At 39.7% G+C, this 23944-nt stretch overlaps 1 protein-coding gene across 1 annotated transcript in view; it reads right to left on the reverse strand.

The window, feature by feature from the left end:
* Positions 1-4526: 4526 nt before the first annotated feature.
* Positions 4527-23944, reverse strand: part of DIPK2A (divergent protein kinase domain 2A) — a 44182-nt gene continuing 24764 nt past the window's right edge. The window contains exons 2-3 of the mRNA XM_069213903.1: positions 11145-11448; positions 4527-10792 (exon numbers count right to left, since the gene is read on the reverse strand). Coding sequence (XP_069070004.1) covers positions 10461-10792; positions 11145-11448 — 636 coding nt within the window. The 3' untranslated portion in view covers positions 4527-10460. The remainder of the gene's footprint in view (positions 10793-11144; positions 11449-23944) is intronic.

Below are 23944 nucleotides of genomic sequence, written 5' to 3' on the forward strand. Positions count from 1 at the left end.
CTTGCAGACAGAACATCTACTGCTGGTGTAGAAACCTTTTGGTTTGGGCGGTAGAAAGGTGGAAACTGACATCTCTTGGAAAAACGCTGAACATAATTTGTTGTGAAGGTTAGTGGTCAGTCTAAAGCCGATTTGAGGGTGATCAGTGATGTATTGATTAATGGAAGGAAGTCCCAGTATTTCCTCAATGATTTCCGAATACCGTGATGGCCATTATGATACACTGTAATAAACCGGATAACCTGATTTCTGCTGGTCTGTTGAGATTTATTAACCAACTGATTGCGATCCATATCTTTCATTTTCTTCCTCATGTTGAGTGAGTTACGGTTGTAGCCCATAGTTCCAAGTCTCTCAGTCATTTGAGTAGAAATAGCGTCATAAGAGATTTTAGTGCAATTGAGTCTAGCTCTCCTGAATTCACCTTTAGGAATATTGCGAAAAGTGCTGGAAGGATGACAACTGGTGGCATGAAGAATTGAGTTAGCTGCTGTTGTTTTCCGGAAGAACTTGGTCTGACGTTTGTCTTCTATAAATATCAAGAGATCAAGATACTTAATTGAGGAGTTGGAAATTTGATAAGTGATATCAATATCCCAAATGTTGGGTGTTAATGTCTGAATGAATTGGTGAAGAAGAGCCTTCTGACCTTGCCAAATTAGTAAGATGTCGTCGATATAACGACCCCAAAAAATTATATGTTGGGTAAATTGCTCCTATCGGTCGCTCCAAAGCCAGGAATTTTCCACTGCTCCCATAAGGATACAGGCGTAAGGCGGAGCAAATTTAGCCCCCATCGCTGTCCCTTGGAGTTGTAAGTAAAAGTGGCCGTCAAAGAGGAAATAGTTATTTTCAAGACTGAATTTAAGCATTTCCAAAATTGTGGAATTACGTGCCATGTGTTTAACAGATTTCGTGGAGAGACATTTGCTCACTGCTGTTAAGCCATCACTATGTTTAAAAGAGGTATAGAGGCTAAAAACATCGATGGTGACAAGAAAATAATCAGGTTGCCATATTCTGTAACTTTTGTAAAATATCTTTAGTATCTCTGACATAGGAAGGTAGATTGATCATAAATGGCTGAAGCTCCTTATCAATTAGAGATCCCAACTTGGAACAGAGTTCACTTCTGAGATTATGGGTCTGACCTTTGGTGGATGGCCTTTTTTATGAATTTTAGGTAAAAGATATAATGTAGGAATAGTAGAAAATTGAAGAAAAAGGGCAGATTTTTCTTGGCTTGAGAGAATATGGCATGAATGTCAGAGCTCCAAGAGATCAGACAGTCTTTGTTGTATTTCCACTGTTGGATTGTGTGAGAGTTTTTGGTAACAATTCTTGTCCTGGAGATGCCGATAGGCTTCCTTCAAGTAATCATGAGTGTTTAGGATACCAATATTCCCGCCTTTATCGGCCTCTTTGATGATGATATGACTTTTAGAAGACAAGTGTGTTAAAGCTGATGCTTGGTCTCTGTTAATATTAGAAGGTAAGTATTTTCGTTGTTCACAATACCGTTTGTATTCACGGTCTAAGTCTCTCAACACTGCAGTTGGAAAAAAAAAAAAAATCTATAGAATTACCTGCCGGGAGAGTAGGAGTAAAGATTGGATTTAGATCTTAAGTCAAAAGGATAGTACTGGTTAGTCTTGAGGTCGAGTTCATGTGCTATGGAAGAGAGTGAGAGATCTGGTTCAACGGTATTGGAAAGATTACAAAGGAAAGAAATGTCAGTGAGGTCCTGAATGGAGATATCCCTCGGACTCTGTTCAGGAGAAGGTGGAGTGAAGGATGGAGACATAGAAGAAAAGAAAGACTTAAGTTTAAGGTGACGTATGGATTGGAAGAAATCAATTTTGGTTAGAGTGATATCCCAGAAATTAGTAGGACAGGCCACGATTCAAAATAGATTGATCAGTTAAGGAGAGTTCATGATCGGAAAGGTTGACTATCATCTGTTCAGAGATCATGGTTCTTCAATTTCCTACTATTCCTACATTATATATTTTACCTAAAATTCATTATAAAAAGCCATCCACCAAAGGGCAGACCCATAATCTCAGGAGTGAACTCTGTATGTTCCAAGTTGGGATCTCTAATTGATAAGGAGCTTCAGCCATTTATGATCAATCTACCTTCCTATGTCAGAGATACTAAAGATATTTTACAAAAGTTACAGAATATTGAGTGGCAACCTGATTATTTTCTTGTCACCATCGATGTTGTTAGCCTCTATACCTCTTTTAAACATAGTGATGGCTTAACAGCAGTGAGCAAATGTCTCTCCACGAAACTGTTAAACACATGGCACATAATTCCATGATTTTGGAAATGCTTAAATTCAGCTTTGCATGTCACTTCCCGAGAAAAAAGGATGATGGTGCAGAGCCACATACCACATACTGGCATAGAAAGTAACTGCTAAAGATTTTCCAGCCCAACATCTGAAGAGTATATAAAAGGTGAGGAATCTCCAGGTGTATCTGTCAAAAATATGATTTTCACAATCAATAGGCCATGCCTAGTGCCTTTAATCATAACGTATTATATGCAAATCAGGCCTATAACCTTTATCATTGGCTTTTCACCATAACCAACTCAAACCTACTGTGTTAGTCAAAAGTCTTTACACAAGGCAATTATCAGGTATATCATTAAAAAAATTACAAAATGCAGTAATAAAAAACATTAGGGTTCTCATACTGCAAATAGGTTTATTCCCATACTTAGTTTTTGTGGGATACCAAAACCTTGAGTTCACAATAAATAGGCCTGGTCTAATGTCTCTATCAAACAGTTTCATTAAAACCAAATCAGGCATATAGCCACGTACATTGGCTTGCCAACATAACCAACTCAGTCCTGCTGTATCAAGTTACAAACCAAAAGGAGTAACACAAGCAATCTTTAGTGGAAGCACAAATTCACCCCAATCCAATATTGTACTCATGGTAACATGTGGGAGGTGCCTCCGTCCCCAACCCCCCCCCCCCCCCCCCCATTAGTTCTCTAAGTTTATTCTTGATGATCACACACACAAAAAAATAGAAATCTATGTATGCAAGTATAGCCCTGGGCATCCCATGCTGCCCTCAAACACACATTCGCACTCCAAAGCCTAAGTTAATGACAGATGGGGAGAATGCTTGTACTACAATACATTCCTCAAGAAAGCCCTCCTCATCAGTGCTGCTGCCACAGAGAACCACACTTTAAAATCTATCTAAGGCACTTTAGCAGTACTACACTGTGCCCATTAAAGTTCACAATCAGGGAATCAGGTAATGCTGCTAAGGCACCCAAATAAATGATATAATCATAGAGGGTAGGGGTGGCACTTTTTTCTGTGGAAGCACACATTTAAAATCTACTCCTGACTACCAAGTGAGGGCAGACCCAAAGTCCCTCTCAATAGCATTCCTCAGAGCTCTTAATAGGCTGATCACATTGCTCTAAAAACTCTTAACTTAAAATGACTCCACATTCATACATTAATTATACTAGCTCAAACACACAGAAAGTGTAAAGTTGGGTCTCAAACAAACTTATGAATGTTTTTAATGTTCTATTGTAATGTTTTGCTGCTCAAGAAACAATTTTATCAGAGGAAGCCTTGCAACTTTCAACAAGCTACAAAGATGAAGCTGAGGAATTCTCACTGAATTACATTACTTCATAAGAATTGGACTGTTTTAATGCTGTGAGGTAAGCCGAACTCCATCCAAACTTACATACTTTCTCAATTTTGTTTGTTCTCCAAGATCCTAAAACAGACAGGTTTCTGCTGGCCCTATCAGTGAACAAGTTCAGTGATTGAACATGCCATATTTATATTTTCAAATCCAATGAGCAGTACAAGTACCAGAACTGATACATAGAGCGTTCAGGGGATATAGTAAGTTTTACAACACACAAAGCTGAAAAAGCATTCAAGCTAGGATAAAGTGTCACATGCGAAATAAAACATGTTGGGTAAATATTGCTATTATGATAAATGATTATCAATAGGATTTTGGCACCAACATCAAAGTTACATAGCACAAAGAAATGCAGGTGTTTAACATTTGATTAAATGTTTAGTTCCATTCAGAGTTGCAACCAAATAATGAGCTTTTGGTTATTTTCCAGTTGGTAAGAGTATACCAGAAGTCTCTCACTTTGTCTTTGCCAGGGAAGTTTTGTTTCCCCAGGTTATGTTCTAAGAGGTATACCCGCAGTCAGTTAGGTTTTCACCAAGTTTGCTGGCACGTGTAGATCTGTAAGGTAGTGATCATATTCTATGGGATATATTCCTTACAATCACCAGAAATTATGCATTATCTTAGAAGGATCATGTGAAATGTCCAATCACTACAGTGAATGTCATACTAATAACAGTTCTTCCACATGATCAGTCCATAACATCACTACATCTGAGCCAAAAATAAATAAATAAACCACCCTATATTCAAAGATATTACAGATCTAACTTTCTATTAGTAATGGCAAAAAAAAAAATATTCACAATTAAGAAAAATATTAGATCAGTTTAAGTATTGTTTATTGATCAAAGTCATTAAAAGCTGAACAAATCAACTTTCTTTTAATATAAAGGCACAAGAGACAGTCCTTGAAATTCTGAAATTAAATAACTTTTAGGACATTTAATGCACATAACCTCCAATAGTCAAACCAGTCTCAACATATTGGCAGGGGCACAACATAATTTAATCACTGTTAACTAAGCAATGATTGGTGTAAAGCAAACTAGATTTATTGCTCTGTATATAAACCCCGTTCTGTAAAGGGAACAAAACATCTGCATTTTGGAATGAACATTTGCTAGTATTCACTTTTTTAAATTTACCCCTTAAGAATTAGTGTCCAAACTACAACTGTATGAAATTAATTGAAAGACAGGCCTCTCAAAGCTGGCAAGAGTTACCAAACACATTCTTAGAACAATTGCTGTGCTCAAACGTTTTGAGCCAGGAAAGCGATAAATTATATTAAGATTTAAAAAATATGCAAGGATTGTAAAAACAAGCTCTTATTTACCTGTAAATAACTAAACACTCCAAGCAGATTTTTTTGTTTTGTTTTTTTAATAGTGGGAAAGCAAACTGACTTGTTAAGTGCTTTAAAGTTTGTGGTGTAGAAAAATATTCAAGCAACCTTTGAGAAACTAAAATGAGCATACTAGATATGCATTCTTTAGCCAATGCAATAAAACACTGCAGACTAGTGAACCAGCTGGAAATTTACTTCACTCGCAACATGCTAACCCAATTGTACACAATCAGTAAATACAATACTTGCAAGTCAAATGCAAAAAAAACAATGCGATGGAGATGCCTTAAAAGAAATAAGTATTAACAGATTCTATGGCATTAACAAAGCAATCATTTCCATTTGCTGATGATCTTTCTATATGGATAAAATTAATATCCTTGTTCAAGTTAAAGGAAATTTTGAAGCCAGTCATGAAGTGGAAAACTTGGATGGAATGTATGGAACAAGCGTTTTTTAAACAACCCATGAATTTGATGAGTCAGGGACTGGTGTGTTACACTGGGGACACAGGGCAAAGGCTTGCTGAAGTCCACATAGGCCCAAGACTGAGGGATTTTAATACAGAAAGGATAACTGACAACCCTTTGCATGATTGAATTACCTCTTGCTACAAATACTACCAAGTTAGTCTTTCAAGACTGGAATGCAGTGAATGCTGTCCTGGTTAGAAAGCCCAGCAAAAGCGCCCACAACTTAAGCACTACGTACTGCAGAAGAAGTTAATAGTCATGCAAACCAATTTCTTGATAAACAAGCTATCAGGCAGCATCATGGGCCACAGTATATTTTAATCAAAGAGCAAAGTAACCCCCACAATGAAAGTGACATAGGCACTCACACTTTTTTAGCTATCACCATCAAGACTTCTAGGTCCACATTTACTAACACTTTGTACCAGATTTGCATCACAAAACTGATGTAAAATGGCAGTGTTTTGCGATCCAGCAAAAATCTTCTTTTGCACTGAAAAATATCACCAAAATAAAGTGAAGAGTGGGTGGTTTTATAGGAATACACTTGTATCACCCTTGGAACAGCCCGGTTTACTTTAAGGAAAAAGAAAAAAAACTGCAATGCAGAAAAATAAAGTAAGCCCCCTCAACATGGTTGAAACTTTCTCTCGTCTCTAAATGTTTCCGAATTTGCATGTGTAAACAGCACAGCACATGCAAATTTGTAAAGGTTTTGAACTGGGAAATCATAGTATTTCATACTGAAGGATACCTTCAAGCACACACCATAGCAGTAAGGTGGAAGGATGGTTGCATGGCACTAGCCTACCTAAAGTTCACCAGTGAGAAAAAGAACTGCACCACAACTTTGTAAACATGGCACTGTCCTGCTCGCTGACTTTCATGCAACAATTTCAGTTGTTGAACTTTGTCAAATGTTATACGACTCTGCCCTTGAACTCTACTTCTCTTCAGTGTGAGCTAAGATATGCTATTGGCTCCAGAAAAAAAAAAAAAGAAAAAAGACAGGTGGTCACTTTCAGGACAGTAGGCCTGTTGACTGCTACTGATTGATTCAGCTTCAGTAGGTGATTTTTCAACAAAATTGTCAAGCTCCGTTATAAATTCAAACTTTTTACTGACAACCACCACTGAACAGAGTAGAGAAACTACTTTGCTGAAGCGGAGTAATGTAGAGCAAAGAAAGAACAGATTTAGAACACAATAACTAAAGAGGAGTATTTGTGTACCAATCTCACACCAAACATTCTCATATCCTCCAATGAGAGTTTGGCCTTCGTTATGCTAGTCTAGTTTTTACTTTTTGTTTTTGGTTGGGGTGGGGGCACTTTAAGGAGAGAAAAAAAGTCATTGTTATGAGAGGTGGCTAGCTGTAGTTCATTCGGAAAGGCCGATTGAGAGGGCACTTAAATCACCTACTAATAACTGAAATGGCACCGACGAAAGAATAGGACTGTCCACGTTTGGATTATTTGAAGATTAACGGTGTTCTGTCGGATAAATAAAACCGAAGGGAGATCAGGAACTCACACGATTTAACACATTTTATAGCTTATGAGATGTTGACTGCCTAATACTGACAAATTAGATTAGAACATATCAAAGAAAGCAGAATCGGCCCTCAGTTTCGTACAAACTGGGATTGAAATCTGGGAAGGAAACTTCAGTCTTGCATGCACCTCTTTCCTCACATCTATCATAAGGCATTCTACAATGGTGGCGTTAGGACCTGAATCACATGCCAATATCCGATGGAAACCCTGTGAACTGTCCAATGAGGTAAGTAAGGGCTTCCTATCAGTATATGGTGCCATCATCTGGTTTTACAACTTCTTAGGCCAACGTTCTTGTTTGGACCAAACAGGCTTTCCCTAAGAGATTCTATTCAATCAGTTAAAAATATTTTAGGGCTTTCCACAAAAGGTTAGAATGGAAGTAGATGCCCTGGCACTGTCCTACCACCACCCATGTTTGGTGGGGTTGGGGTGGGGAGGCAGCTTTTCATTAATGAAGATGCAGATACCCATCATTACCCTATACAAATAAGGGGGATATTTGATTTACCACTGCTTGTTCTACTACTTTTCATAGGATCCTTGCTTTCAGTCACTTGCAATGGATTAGCTAGGTGGATGTAAGGCTGTGTATGCACACAGGAAGTCTAGCATGCCGAATCATTCCAAATCTTAACTTTCCACTAACTGCAAAAACATTTTTCGGCATAATCTTACACAGACACTAAATTTGGTTCTTGCAAACTGTAGAAGTTATAAATGAGTACAGTATATGGTTAAGTTTAAGGACAAACTCAAATTCCTTCAACCATTTTACTAGACTCAATTTACTTTGTTTTGGAGATAGTTTTTAACTCCCTGTTAAAAATGTTACGGAATGCTGAAAATCTGATGAAGTTAATTTCTTGCTTTGAGCAGTTTGAGGAAATTTAATTAAAATTGTTTAAAGAAAAATATTAATCTCTTGTGTATGGTTTCCTCAGCTGCATTTCCACAAACATTTAATTACACACAATTCACGTGGTTTTATAAGTTCATTTAAGCAAAAAAGGTATCAAAGTAATTATTTTAAGAGCTTATGGCTGTTTTTTCCATTATTTTGTGTAATTCATCCGGTTTGAGCCCTCAGAACTGAAATGTTCCCGTTTAAATGGCCTCACACTTCTGCATAGTATTTGCCTCATAGGGATGACAGAACTTACTGAAACAGTGAAACACAATGGTTTATTTTTAGATAAAAGCAGTATCAGAGCCACTGCAACTGCCATTCTATATCAGGGCCAGAGGCTCAGATTATGCTACTCTTTCTTTACTGCAAATGTTAACAGCGCCCAGAGTTTGCCACACATTTATGTATTTGTGACATAATTCACTATTCTCTGCATAATTTGCAGATTAACAAAAATTGTAGGAACAACATGAACTACTCGAATCTGCCCCACCTGGTTCCGGCATACTGAGCAACTAAGTCACCAGCAAAAAAAAAAGCAAACTTGTGAAAACCTTCAACACGAAGACCTCAATTGTTTTACATTTTATCTGGATCTGCCCCTTTCAGTGAAGGCTGCTTTATTGCTCTCACACAATGGAGTATCAGAGTAGCCATTAGCCCGTTTAAAGATGTGCATGTTTGTCTGTGCAAGCTCTATCTGCACAACTAGTTCAATGTTGAGGGGCAAAGTGGTTAGGCAGCTTAAACAAATAAGCTGGCTTAGGCGACCTAGCAGGACTTTGAATGTCTAGGACTTCTGTAGCATGGCCTCTGCCTATCCTTTAGTCTATTGCTAAAAGTGCATCAGCATTGTTTTGACATAGGTGAGCTTTAATCTGGGAATTGGTGGTCAAAGAATTAGCATATTAAGGCAAATAGCATAGAGAACAGCATTGAAACAAACAGATTGCACAATGTTTTTTTTATTGGGTTATCTCAATGCTGCCAGGAATTATGGGTTACAACACAGGTACTGCACATAGTTTGTGCAAACACCACCGACTATTAGAGTTACATGTCGTAGATGTTTCCTGGTACTGAATGTAGCCATCTAAGATGTCGAACAAAAAAAGAAAAAAAGCTCAAACAATCTGGGTGGGGCTAACATTTTTCCAAAAGAAAATTGGAGCAGCCAGTTCCCTGTAACAAATGATACAGCAGACAAAATCTGTTTTTAACTGACATTTTGCATCACACCTCATGAGAGGCAGGAAAGGTTATGGTGCATGGCTAGATTTCAAACCCACCTCTAGATCATTTTGACTAAACATCTCATGCCACACAGCCTGCTCTAGCTTAGATTGGCTCCCCCCCCCCCCCAGCCCAAAAGCCTTAGACGCTCACTGTCCTCCATTAAAAACAAACACTTGTGTAGACGCTAAAATGAACCAGCATGGAGACTTTCATGTACATGTGCCTTTTAGTAGAAATAAAGTTATATAAGCTATTCTGTATGTAAACTGGGAATATTTACCTGCACAAGTATAAAAGTACACTAGCAACACATTTTAAAGAGATCAAATTAACATTACAATCTTGTGCTGAAATAGTCATTGCTCTTACAAAATGTGCTCTGCTTACACGCATGAACTACAGAAAACTTTCATAAACTTCAGAATGTAGTGCATAACAACTGCCTAATAGTCACGGCAGAAAGTTTAGTGGATGTAGTTTTGAAGACTGACTGAAAAGGGTCTCCTCGAGAAAGATAGGCAAGGGCATTTGGGAGAGAACTGCATACTTGGTGTTCAGATAAGCACTGTGTTCGACTTGAAAAATTAAGGGCCACCTTCCAACCATAATTTGTTTGGGCAAGGACAAATGAACATTGCTTTCTTAAATGCAACTGGCTGTATCCAGTGTGCACAGACATTCAGCCAGCCTTTTGCCCTTATAATTAAGGTGATTATCATGCTTAGATTTTGCAAAAAGAAAAAATGGTTAACTGGCACAACATTTGAAGAGAATACAAGCTAGTTCTCATGGACGTAAATGTTGGTGTTAAAAAAAAAAAAAAACGGACAAGAGAATAAGGGCCTTTAAAACAGGCCATTTGTCCAACTTGACAATCCAAGTAAAGGCATCAGCTTCGCAAAATGGATACCAATGCAGTGTTACTTCAAGTATCATGTGATACAGAAGTCCTTAAGCAAGAAGTCTAGACTCCAGGATGTTGAAGTCTGCCAGGCTCGTACATCTGTTTGACCAAGGAGCACAGTGGAAAGATCAGGTGAGAAATATGTACCTTTTTCGTAAAGAACATATGTTCTCTCCAAACAAGTATCAAAGTTCATTAATTAGAATAATGAAATCAGAGTTACAAAGATCCCTCTTAAATATATTGTTGACAGTAAAAATAACTAGTTTTTTCACAGCTCCCCTCTCTTCAAAGCGAATCCCGAAAGTTTTAGGATGGTGCCTTTCTGACTACCTCACATTATTAGTGAACTGTGAAAGGTATTCGCGCAACTCTTTTGCTGCTTGAAATCGACCATATCGCTTCTTTGGATTGGCACACTCATCCAGCAAGGCTTCGAGGCGACCATCTTTGGTGATTTCTGCCGGAGGATCATGAAGAAGTCCTCCAGACGTGCCACGCCAAGTTGCATGTCTGGACAAGAGGTTCTGACAGATAGCATAGTAATTGTGGTCCACAGTAGTACGAGAACAGAGAATTTCTTTTGAGAATGATAGGCAAGCTTCTTTATCACAGTCATCAAACTTGCTTTCATACCAAACATCCCAATTTTCAGGCTTGTCTGGAAGAGAAGACAGAAGAAAGGGTCAATATGATAAGGAGACAAAAAGATGATAAAATTTAGCACTGTAATTTAAAGGTTAAACCTGTGCCAACAAAAGAAAACAGTTTCACTTTATTTCACTTGCAGCTTTTGATCAAGTACCAGCCAAATGCACAATTACATCCACAGCTGAATGCTGTACCTTTTCTTAAGGCAATAGTTGATTCCCAAGAATATATAAAAAAGTGTACTAAACAGCTATTCTGATTCATTCATATTCATTACACGCCCTTTCTGGAGGGAGCCAATTAAGCTAGTTTAGGTGCCCCACACCACAAAATACAAAGTATAAGTAGTGAAATCAACTTACTTTGTTTAATTAACCTTTTATCTGCCACCAACACATTTTCAGCATCTACAATTATGACCTTCCCATCTCTTGGACCCACTGCAAAGTTGTCAAAGCTGACATCTAGGAGGTAGAGGGCAAACTCAAAGTCATTGTTTGTTAGCTGTTCAGCTATTTCCATTAATTGCCAGGCAAGGTCCACTCTCTTCTCCCATGGTGCATAGAAAAAACTCCACAGCTCCTCTCCAACGTAGTTTACTGCAACCATTCTTCCACATGCACCCAAGTATTTTGCAAAAGGCCATCCTTCATCTGATGGAAAACTCTGCAACAGAAGAGTAAAATAAATTAATACAAAAAAAAAAAAAAGATTAAACCATGATTACATGTCAATTCCTCATCACAACAGGACAAATATTTTAATTAATACTTTAGACAAACATGTTTTTCGTATTGATAATACTGAACTGTAACATGCCCTTTCAGGAGTGGGATAATCTGTTTGCTCAGTTTGTCCCAACCTGTGGTCCATGGACCCCTGAAGGTCTGCAAAGCCTCCCATCAGGGGGTCTGTGACTACTTAGAAAATTAACTAATGTTAACAGATTAATAAAATGTATATAAATAAGATGGCTAAATGTACAAATTAATTTTAAAAACTCTAAATGTCCAAGAATTTGAAATTGGAGGCTAAAATTTAAATAGGATCCTTAGATTGATTCATGGGAGCAGTGCAGGCACATCAAACAGAATATAGTATGGACAATGGGGTGCTTCAATTGATGTTAGAAAAGCTCCAACCTTTCTATTAAAATGGAAATTTTTATTTGTTTGCAAATTAAATGTGCTATTTGTGTACGAGTCTGATGGAATGCCTGTTTATTTTTTGTGCATTATTTTGCGGTTCAAATCATCAACAAAGTTTAGGCCTGTGCCCTGGCTTCCAGTAATAACTCTGTGGTGGTCCCCAGATTCCAATAATGATACAATGGGTATCCCTGCGTTTCAGTAATAAGGGGGGTGGTGGCATGGAAATCGAGAGCTTGGGATCCACTGGGTTAGTATGTGGAATGTAAAAGTTTATTTGACTTCACATGGTCAAGAGGTGAACAACGCAGAAGCTAACCTTTTTCCAAATTTGAAGATTAAGATGAACAAAGGAAGCATACACAACTGTAAACATAAATAATGCACACACAAAAAAAAAAAAAAAAAAAAAAAGACTTTCTGCTACAAAGATTACATCCAAATCATAAGAAAATGCTAACTCAAAAGAACAAAAAGAGTGAGCAAGTTGGTACTCAAATACCTGAATCGACAACAGAATAAGTCCACCTCAAACATGCCCAGGAAAAATCAGTCATAAAAAGCTAAATAAATGCCAAATGTCCACACATTAAGATGTTCTACTGTTTTTGAAAAGCCATACATATTCTTGTTTACACCTTAAAGAAACTGAAGTTAGTCATTGTTACACTGTTGAGACATCAGGTAAATAGGACTATGATTTTTAAGGGCTAGAAGTCAAAATTGGATGTGGAAACCTGTCAACAGAAAATGGTTGTAAGTATTTATTCAGCACAGAATCAGCAATAAAAATTGCTAACCAGTTTTGAAAAAAAAAAAAAAAAAAAGAAGAGTATATTTAATAAATAAAATGAGACCAAAGCTTCAAAAACAACCAGTAGAACCAGCGATTTGCAAGTTTAAAAGGTTCAAATAATAATAGTGCCACGAGGCAGAAAGTGCTAACTGGATGTCTGGTCGTGCTGGACCAGGATAAAGTCACCAGTTTAAGTAGACTGCAATGACGTGCAAGCTGTATACAGGGACCAGGGTATTCTGCTGAAAATTTCACCTTTTCAGAGTACGGTATGCAGAGTTCAAAACTTCAGGATTTTACAGCAGGAGCACAAATAATGCCAGACAAGGGTCCAGGACATGGGAAGGAACCTCCTGCGGTCCAGGCACTCAGTCTAGCAGAAACCAGTAGTGCTCAGGCAGATCAAATTGCTGCAGAGGCCTCTGCAGCTTAGTGTCCCTGTAGCTCAGACAACTGACTCCTGGGATCAAGCAGCAAGGCAGTAAGTACACTTAAGTACAAGTTAACCCCTTCTGGGGCTCTTCTCCAGGTCCAGGAGTGAAATGTGTGGCTCAAGAAGTCCAATATTTATACTGTATGCCACCCTTAAGTGGAGGACAGTTTTAGTCCACCTTCATACCTGGAAATGTCCTTCCTTGCCCTTTCATCCCGTGCCCAGGCTCCAGGGGATTTAGGGTGACAAAAGACTGGTATTGAGTTCCTTTGTGAGCACTCTAGGTAAGCCCTTTGAAAAATAACAGGGAAAAGCTCAGCCCACAATCACCCAAGCAGGATGACCCATCTTGCCCACACCTAGTACCCCTTTTTGCTGTCTGGGCCCAATACGCATTCCTGCTAGTGGAGCAACTAACAGGCCCAGGCAAGTGAACCTCAGAAAGACTAGGGCAGGAAAATGACAACCTTCTAAAAGGAATACATACAAAAGAACAGCCCAAAATGACCTTGAAGACCTGGGTATGAACGTGGAAAAAGTGCTGACAAGTGTATATGACATCGATGTTAAGACATACCATCAAATCAATGAATGACACCCTCAAAACAATTACTCAAATGAATTGAGATTTTCTTGAAATAAATCCCTTGATGGCACCTTTTCACTTTTTAAACTTTCACAAAGTGGCATTTTCAAAATTGTAATCTAAAAAAATTAGACTTTACCAATAAAGATGTTACATTACAATTCATTGGAGTCCAAATATGACATTTTTACCTACTCCCAGTCAAACGTTAACACTTACTAAATGCAATGAGGTAACCCAATGTTAGCCTAAGGCAGAGGTCAGCCTAACAGTAATGAAAAACTTATTTCCATGTTTTTCACTACCAGAATATGCAAAACTTAAAAACACACGTCCTACTTTTTAAATACAAGGCTCCCTGCCTTGTTGGCTGTTCAGGACCTACTTTAGGAGTGCCTTAAATGTAATAAAAGGGAAGGCTTAGGCCTGGCAAAAAGGAGTATCTTGCCAGGTCAATTTGGCAATTTACAACTAGCCTACAGACTTTAATGGTAGGCCTGAGGTGCATTTTATAAGGCTACTTTTAGTGGGTGGCACAATGAGCAGTCGCCCACTAGCTGCATTTAATTCAATGCCCTGGATACCTGTGGTACCATATACCAGGGACTTACAATTAAACTTAATGCACCAATTGGGTGCAAGACAACTGTACCATGTTTTGGAGGGAGAGCATAAGCATTTTAGCACTGCTTAGCAGTGGCAACATGTACAGTCTCAAAAGCCAACAAAAATGGGTTCAGAAAACAGTAGGGAAGGTGGCAAAAAGTTTGGAAGAAAATCACTCCAAGGCTGTCCAGTCTAACAAGTGGGATCGGTTTAGGCCAGCTCTAAGTAGGGCTTTTTTTGATCAAAATGTTATTAGCATTTCTAGTTTTGTTCCATTTATAGAAATGAATGTCACGAAATTGAACTCTATGCAAATGTCACACAGCAATGAGTCCATCAATACACTGTTGCTCATTGTTTTGTGGTCTTGCGGCTTAAGGTGTACAGGGTCTTGACTAGTCCATTGGATCACAATGGCAAAACAGCAATGTAGGTACAAGATGCATGTTTTAAGCATTGTACACGGTTAGCTTCAAAGTATTGACAGTGACAAATGCCTGGAATTAAAGACTAACAAAAAGATTGTAGAAACAGTTACAAACCTAAACCTCCAGACTGCAACCACTTGTCTTGTGAATTTACATTCCAGTTTCCTGCCTTGGGAGTCTTAAGTTAACAATCTTTCTGGATTGCACCCGAACAGCCTTTTGGATAGGTTCATGTTCAGGCAACTACCATGCCGGGCTCTCAAACCGTTGTGGTCAGGTTACCACAACCTTGAGGTGGGCGAATATCAGACTTCGCCTCCATTTTCTCCAGGTATGAGTCCCACAATGTAGCACTTTCCCCTCTTCCTTGCCTACTGTTGGGAACTGCTAATACCACTAGCTCAACATATGCCCAGCTCAAGGTATCCCGCTGCAAGTCATGGAAGGAGGGTGCAACTGCCACTTTCCAAGTCATCAGAATGTGTCTTTCTGCGAGAATGAGAGCTAAATCTATGAAGGCTCACACATACTTTGACTCCTTAGTGCCAGCCATTACACCGAGGAGCAAGCAGTGGCGGTCTTTTCATATCAATCTTCACATCAATTCTGTGACACCCTGTATATATAGCGCACCAGTAGGCAGTGCCACCCCATATGCAAGAAATCTTTCTCAGTCTCACTATATCTGGGGCAGACAGCAGCAGCCAGAGGGTAGAGTCAACCCATTTGTTTTGGGGTCAGGTGCACATGATATACAGCAAAATTGAGGATAACGCAACCTAGACTTCCTGGAGATCTAACAGTCTCCGACAGCTGCGTCCACTAAGATCTCAACTGTCCTGTATTCCAGCCCAATGTTTGTTGCAACACTGAGTAAAGGCATGTAATTGCTTTGCTGTTAGATGCCCATACTTTATTTCCAGCCATCAACCACTCAAGTTTTGGGTATCTAGCAATTGTTGCGTGGCATCTTTGGTTCCCAGGTCCTAAGCATTTGAAATCCAGCACACTGGCCATTGTAGCTAGGCCACCGCAAAGTACAGCCCATAAAGAGTTGCCTCTAATCCTCCCTCTGCTAGTGGGACACAGTTGAGGAATTGTCACTTAACATCTACCACTGGCCCATACCACTATGGTTAATAAAGTATACAAGTCTGAAGAAAGATTTCTTTAAATGACTGGTTATGCAAAGAAGAAACACAGTAACCTCCATTGGATCAACATTTTAGAAATGGGTACATTAAGGGTGGACAGCAGGAGTGTGTTCAACAAGTTGAGTTCCTAATGGATGTAAATGCTTTGCGTAGATTACCATCCACAGGTCATGACCCACGATATATCTGTAAATGCAAGTATTTCATGTAGTCAAGCATAAGTCATACCCCATATGTGTGGGTGATTCAGCTGCAGTCATTCTGTGCGCTTGATCAGTGGGAACAAGCAGTACTTGTCCCAGTTAAGTTGCAGTCCTGATAAATGCACTTCTTCATCTAGCAACGTTATCAAGGGGCCATATGGAATTTGGAACACCCGAGGTAGTTTACCACATCATCCAAGTACTGCAAAAATGATATGGTGTTCATAACTGATGGCAATGCCCTATTCAGGGCTTCACAATCTTACTGCACAAACAAGCGGTTCAATGGCCAGTGACAAAGCACCAGAGTCAACTGGCAGCCCTGTCTGGTACCTATTAATGAAGATGGGCTCACTGTTCAGTGCAAACCCGAGCTCTAAAGGTCATTTATAATAATAATCGATTCTAGCCCAGCAATTCCTTATGTAGACCCAGCCAGCCCAGTATTGCCATCAGAAAGGCCCAACTCAATGAGTCAAAAGCCTTCTCATTATTAATGGGGACCGCCCGGTAATCCACAGCTAACCATCTGGCCCAATCCATTATTCAGACAGTCTGCGGAGGTTCAAAGTGTTTTTATTGGGAATGAACCGTTTTTATTGCTCTGTACTAGACTTTGTGAAACCGGGGAGCAGATTGTTAACCAGTACTTTCCCCAATATCTTACAGACTAGGTTCAAAGAGCAAGAGGGGCATATATGAACCCACCAAAAAGGGGTCCCTGCCTGGTTAGGAGAGCACAACAATTAAGACTTATTGTATAGAGGTGTATATATACACACCAGCAGCTTAAGTCTCCCTATACCCACAGCAATCTAGGGGCCAGTCTTGAAATATACACCCTACAGAACTCCACTGGGTGTCTGCTGGGTCCATGTGGCCTCACTCTGCTCATTTGTGTGATGGCCAACTGGATTTCGTACAGTTGTATGGGATCACTCAATTTCAGTCACTCAATGTCATAGAGTCTTGGAAGCAGAAGGTGTTTAAGATATTGTTGTAACCTGGACCCACGTGCCCCCTCTGGGGATTTGTATAATGTTTCATAATATCAAAAAACACTATTGATCCCCCTAGGAATGTGGATTATCTCTGCAGTATTATCACATACTGCAGACACCACAGTTCCAGGGGTCTCAGCCTTAAGCAGCCATGCCAATACCCAGCCACTTCAGCGTGTTATTTGGAGGCGTATTCCTTGTAATTCAAGTTGCCCAGGTGCTTTCACAAGTGTTTGATGTTCTCCCCTGACGTGCGTCAGAACATGTACAGAGCGTTCCTGCGTGACAGAAAATTCCTAGTGTTTAGAAACGGACGCTCTCACCACCGCTCTCACCACCACCACCACCTTAAATGCATTTCATATCAGTAACTCAGCAGTACCAGTCATCAGCAAGGTATTTGTCTTTGTGGCTCAATAGCTTCTGCTTGATCCAAGGGTTGTGTAATAATGTCAGGGAGAGGCATCATGTGGGTATACATGGTCTTGTCCCCACAATAGTGTTAATTTCAAGAGATTATGATCTGACAGAGAACGTCCTACTTATTGGGCACCTGCCACCTCATGACAGCTTCTATGTTACAATAAAATAAGACTATGCCGGAGTGTAACTTGTGAAACCCTGAGTAGAATGAGTATTCATGATCAAGAGGGTGAAGATTTTGCCAAACATACCTCACTAGAGTATTTCGCCCACTGGGATAGATGGTAGGAGGCAATAAGGAACTGAACCTCTGGCAGCAGCATGGGTCGATCTGTCCAGATCTACTTTGGGAAAGCAGTTGAAGTCACACAGACCCACCCTCCCATATACAAGGATTATCAATGGTAGAGAGTAGGGGCAGTGGGCGCAGCCAGAAAATCTGCCACATTAACATTTGCGGCCTACACAGCAACTCCCCATCCAGGTGGCTCTCCAACATCCCATATATGTCATCTAGATCTACCTTGCTGTGTGTGGCTGCAAAAGGGATGCCTGCTGGGATGCAAATGAGCACACCAGAGTACTCTGCTCTCTCTACACACTGCCACCCCTTTCATTTTGAGTGCAATTTGTTAAGTTCAGGGCCCTTTAAGTGTGTTTCCTGCTAACATGCAAAATGTATATGCCTTCTCTACAAATGGGCATCTACAGTAACATTTCACTGATATGGATTTCCAACCCGACCATTGCAAGTCAGGCTGCTAAACATACATGCTATGGTTGCAGTGTGTGTTGTCATCTGCCAAAGTGGATAGTGTTGGGGCCTCGGCATATCCTTTGCATCAGCAGTCCCCACGGTGTGAAACTAAGGTGTGCAATTGGGTTTACAGCATTGTAACACCCACCTCCTCTTTAAAGAAGTTGCCAGTAACCCATCACAGCTAGAGTGAGAAACATGCAATGTCAAAGTCAGGTGGGCAGAGAAGCAAACGTATGTGCAGGCTCCCTGCGCCTGTGTGGGAAGCCATCACCACCCCCCCCGCCATTACCCCATAAATGTAGACACCTTGTCTTTTCAGCCCCACACAAATACACAACTAGGCCCTAGTGACCCCCAATAAATGTTTAAATTGTGAAAAGTAATTGAGTGATCTAAAAGACACTAAACTGCCCTCTAGTCAAGTTCATTTTAGAAGAGGGTGAAAATGTAAACGGATAAGATCCAAGTGCTCAACGCCAAATCTTTTATTATATGGACTTAAAAAAAAAAAAGTTCATTTAGTCCAAACGTAGTAACCGAGATCAGTTGGAGTGGACAACATAATGAATTAACACTTCAAAAGAAGAAGAAAATAAACATTCAGAAACACCTCAGAACAAAAAAAAAAAAAAAAGAATTGTGGAACAAGCTTGACACATACCTTTACCTAATCAAACCACTATGATCAAACATGTTTCTCCAGCCCGCCTCACAGCTCCAGTGATACTCACCTAAGGACCAATCAATACAATCAGAACAGTGTTTCCACACACTCAACACATGCTCAAAAGACAGCATGTTCTCCTTTTCTTCTCCCCTTACTTTCTCGCATCCCTCTTCCCTCTTTTCTAAACTTTCAGATGATTTCACATCCTTAACCAGTTTCATTCAGATTAACACTAAAAATCTGTATTTCCTAATATTATTTTGTAATTCATCTTATGCAATCGATGAAGGCACGCCACCAATTCTAACCACATGCTAACAGCCCACACATAAAAATGTAGCTTTAGCATTGGTTATTTTTTTTTCACAAGAAATTCATAGTCTACTTACAAATCAATACATATTTGAGTCTAGAGACAGTCTTCAGATTTTCCCTTCAGATCATCTGTATCCTACAACTTGATGCTGCATTAAACGTTCTCAAAGTGTCAATAAAAAGTTACAAAACGAAAAGAGCTGCTATAGTTTAGTCAAACAATCTTAAGTTTTCATCTCTTTTCATTTACAAATATTGTTTCAGAACATTTTATTTTGAAAGTAAACAAAAGTAAAAGTGCATGGTAGTTTATTTAAAACTATCTGCGATCATCATTCTCCCCAACCCCTTCAGACCCCTCATTTTTTAGTATATTTTATTTTTAACACAAATCACGAATCCTGCTGTTTTTATACAGGCAATGGCATACTATCAAGAAGCATCCCGGAAGCATTTCAAGAAGTACAAGTATTTATACTTTTCAAACTTGTGTGCAAACATTTTATATTGGAACACTTGTCAATAAGAAAGCTAAAATTACAGCTTGTCACATTTTCTTATGAGCGCCTACCTACCAGTATGGTTTTAGCAAAAGAATTATACAAGTCTGAACACCTAAGATAAACACCTTGCCTTAGCAGTAGCAGACAAACCTGCAATGGCAACTGGCAGCCAAAGAGTTTGGGCTGAAGTGGGTTGGTTCTACTTGTGGAGACAAATTTGTCCTCAAACCCAAATAGGTCTTTAGCTTCAGGTGATAGGTGACAGACACACGTATCTTACCCTATTTACAATTTCACAAAAAAACAAGTTATCTCCCACAGTCGCTTCCAGGTCTTCCCAAGCTTTCCGTCTGACTTCCTCTTTCAGAAATTCAGATATGGTTTTATAGGATATCCGACTTTCTTCACATCAGCATTACACCTTGTAGTTGTTTTAAAGGCAAATTTCAACGCTCTGTGTGCTGCTGAACATGCCTCAAACCATCTGCCTAGGTGAAACACACCAGGCTGCTTTGTCAATATTAGCTTACCCGCAATACACCGATACAATGGACTACAGCCCTCCAAAATGGCATCCAGACTAGAATCTAGAGACAAACAAGCTTGAATCGCCGAAGCATTCGCTATAATCAGGTTACACAAGATAATATTGCTATCGAAATCGATCCCAACTGGCATAGAGGCCCTTGTTATTACTAAATTGAAAATCAGCCTATCAACTGCCAACTCACCGTTGTGAGAGTCTGACCTTATTGGTTTATTATAAATGGAGAAGGGGAACAATACATACAGTTCAATGCGCAAAACCTTGCGACTTGATCCGCATATCCATTTCCCATTGACAAAAAAAATCCTGTGATTTCAGATGTGAACTGCATTTCACCATGGCAATCTTTTCGGGCAACTGAATAGCTTGTAACAGTTCATAGATTCTTTCATAATTTCTCACTGGTGAGCCAGAAGAGGTCAGAAAACCACTCTGCGACCATAATTGGCCAAAGTCATGGACTATCCCAAATCCATACTCACTGTCTGTATAAATAGTGACCTTAAGCTGTGCAGAAACATGGCACGCTCTAGCAAGAGCTACCAACTCTGCCACTTGTGCAGAATATACTCCTTGGAGAAGGATGCTTCCAGTATACCAGAGAGTGCATACAGCATATCCTGCTCTTAATATGCCTGTGTGATCCCCAAAGCAGGAACCAAAGACAATTTGGTCATTCTCTTCCAAACAAGTATCTATAGCATCAGGTCTTGGTTTTGTGCATAATTCAGGTACTTCTAGACAGTCCATTTCAATGTCATCCATTTGGTCAATTTCAGCATTTTCATTTGAAAGCAAAGATGCCAGATTAAGCACTGTACATCTTTTGCTCGATACATTAGGGGATCACAGAAGTGCTGGGTCTTTGATCTTGTGAGCAAAACTTCAATTCAATTGAGTGAGTGACCAGTACCGTAAGGGGGGTGTCCCATCAGAATGCTCTCACTCTAAGTGATGCTCTGTTCAAGTGCTGCAATGTATCTTAGCCTGGTAAAACTGCTGGAATAGGTCCAGAGTAGCTGAAAGAGATGCTACTGGGCGATTTACACTGCATTGCGTTTGTGTCAAGACAGACAAAAAACACGCATCATGCTCATGACAGAACAACATGAAGGGTCTCAAGTAATCAGGCATACCCAAAGCCGAGGCTTGACACAGACTCTTTCAGTTCCATAAAGGCTTTCATACAGGCTTGGTCCAACACTAGAGGATCAGTGATCTCCTTATGAGTCAACTTTTGCAAAGGCTTTGAAATGACTGAAAAATTTGTAGTCCACTGGCAGCAGTAACCAACCATTCCCAAGAACATCCTAAGATCTGGGTGGTTGGGTGATTCGTTTGCAATATAGCTGCACAACCCTTTCTCTGGATATTATCAGAATTCCTTTTTTAATTAGGAGACCCAAATAGTTCCTCTTTTCGACAGTACTATAATTTAGCCGGAGACACTGTCCATTTTTCGCTAGGTGATTTAACAAAGTAATTGTATTGTGTTTTTCTTCCTTCATTTTGGATGCAACCAACAAATCAATGTACTGCACCAGACTCTAAACTCTTTTTCAAGCTACGGTTGAAAAAGAAAGGTGATTGAGAACCTTTGTGGGATTCTACACCAACAATAGACTATTTAAGAATATGAAACAGAAGAGAAATTGGATGTCCTCATAAAGATGACCACGGAAGAATGCTTGTGACAGATCCACTACGGTGAGCCATTCAAGCATTGCATGGGATTTAGAACATGATTACAGCGGGACTGGGTACCACCGGACAACATTTAAGCACAATGTCATTTATTTTTCTCAAATCTTGAACAATTTGAAATTTCCTGCACACTTTGCACAATCCCATTATTGGTGAATTACATGGACTGCTCAGCACTTCTTTCAACACTCCCTGGTCTATACATTTTGCCTTTCACACTAATCCTTTAATCACATCTTTCAGCATGTGGTACTGAGGAATCTGGGGAAAAACTGCATTTGGTTTGACTGCGACTAACTGGTTCAATCCCTTTTTCGGCCAGATATCCTTTCCTGACAAATCCCACACTCATTTTAAGTTTCCTGTAGATCGGCAGGAAGAGCTCACAGTAAAAACTGGAAAGAAACTAATCGGAGTGTATTCCTCATTCACTGTGTCACAATTTTTCTCTGTGACTAAGTCATCTTCATCATCACTGTTAGTCTGAAGTTCAATTGCATCATTTGATTTAATGGGGGCGCTGTCAGGCAGGTAGGTGTAAATGCCTATGGACGACTGATTAATAATGTCAGTTCAGTTCCTGACATGCTATTCCTAGGAGCCTTATCCTGATACCGGGGATGGGCGACCTTTTTTGACATAGTACAAACATAAAAGAAAGTGACTGTTTTTGTACTCTTTTCCCTAGTAGGGCTCATAACAATTTGTATATATTTTTTGGGAGAAGTTAAAAATTATTTTTGGTCCTGATGAAGCGTCATTGGATCTGGCTGGACCACCAGACGCGAAACATGTAGACCTGATGACTAAAGGTACCATAATTGGTTTAATCCTCTTGTGTAATTGTTGGGATCACGTGAGCATTATCGCTCACTTTTTGACTCCCCCCCCTCGTTTTTAATCTTGGTCTCCATCTTATTAGTACTGATTAAACCTATGATTAATATTATTTGATGGATAACCAATTTTAATATTCCACTCTCTCCTTTATTTCTCGGATACTTGAATTTTGGCACTCCTTTATGATCTGATTCCACTTGCTACTATTAGAGCAATACGGTTAAGAGCCCCCCTCGGGGAGCACGTTAGGCATTGCAGCACCGGCCTAACGAGGAGCTCTCCCAATGATGAAGCCAGTCATCCAGTGTGATGCTTGAGGGTTCTCGCTCCTGTTGAATTAGGTCTCCCTTCTCTCTTTTTCTTATTGATTGGAACAGTGTACCTTTAATTTCTTTGGAATAAGTCATCTTCACTGTTAGTCTGAAGTTCAATTCCATCATATGAGCAAGTAGTTGAGCATTTCATTTTGTGTAACAAATCTCTTCCCAGTAGGGACACAGGACTCGAGTTGCAAACTACAAATTTGTGTAGTCCCCTAAAATTGCCAATTTTGACTGGTACTGGTTCTGTAATTGGATTTGTCAAATATTGGTTTGCAACTCCTACAATCTGAGCTGTTTTCCTGAAAGAGGTAGGTCTGGAACTTCAGCAGTTCAACCAAAAATTTGACTTTGTGACCACTCACCTTTTCTTTCCAGTAGGGACCTTTCTGAACTACCTAGAGATACGGCCAACATGCATTCTTCCTCATCCAAACTCACTCATCCAGTCATGGTTTATTCCATTCTCACTGTGTAGGGGGAATAGATGGTGTTATTACTCTGGTGAAACCTTTGATCTGTGACCGGCCGAGAAAGCATCACTTGCTGCTGCTCCATTGGGGCTTGAGTTATTTGGATTTGCTGTCTAGGCACCATTTGCACTTGAGGTTGCATCTGTTGGGCTGGGTATCTGGAATTGTGGCATCTGCACCTACTGCATCGGTTGAAAACCTTGCATCCAATTCACAATATTCTGAAAATTCAGACCTCTCATTCTTGGCCCTCTG

This window comes from Pleurodeles waltl, chromosome 11 (genome assembly GCF_031143425.1).
Source record: "Pleurodeles waltl isolate 20211129_DDA chromosome 11, aPleWal1.hap1.20221129, whole genome shotgun sequence".
Lineage (NCBI taxonomy): Eukaryota > Metazoa > Chordata > Amphibia > Caudata > Salamandridae > Pleurodeles > Pleurodeles waltl.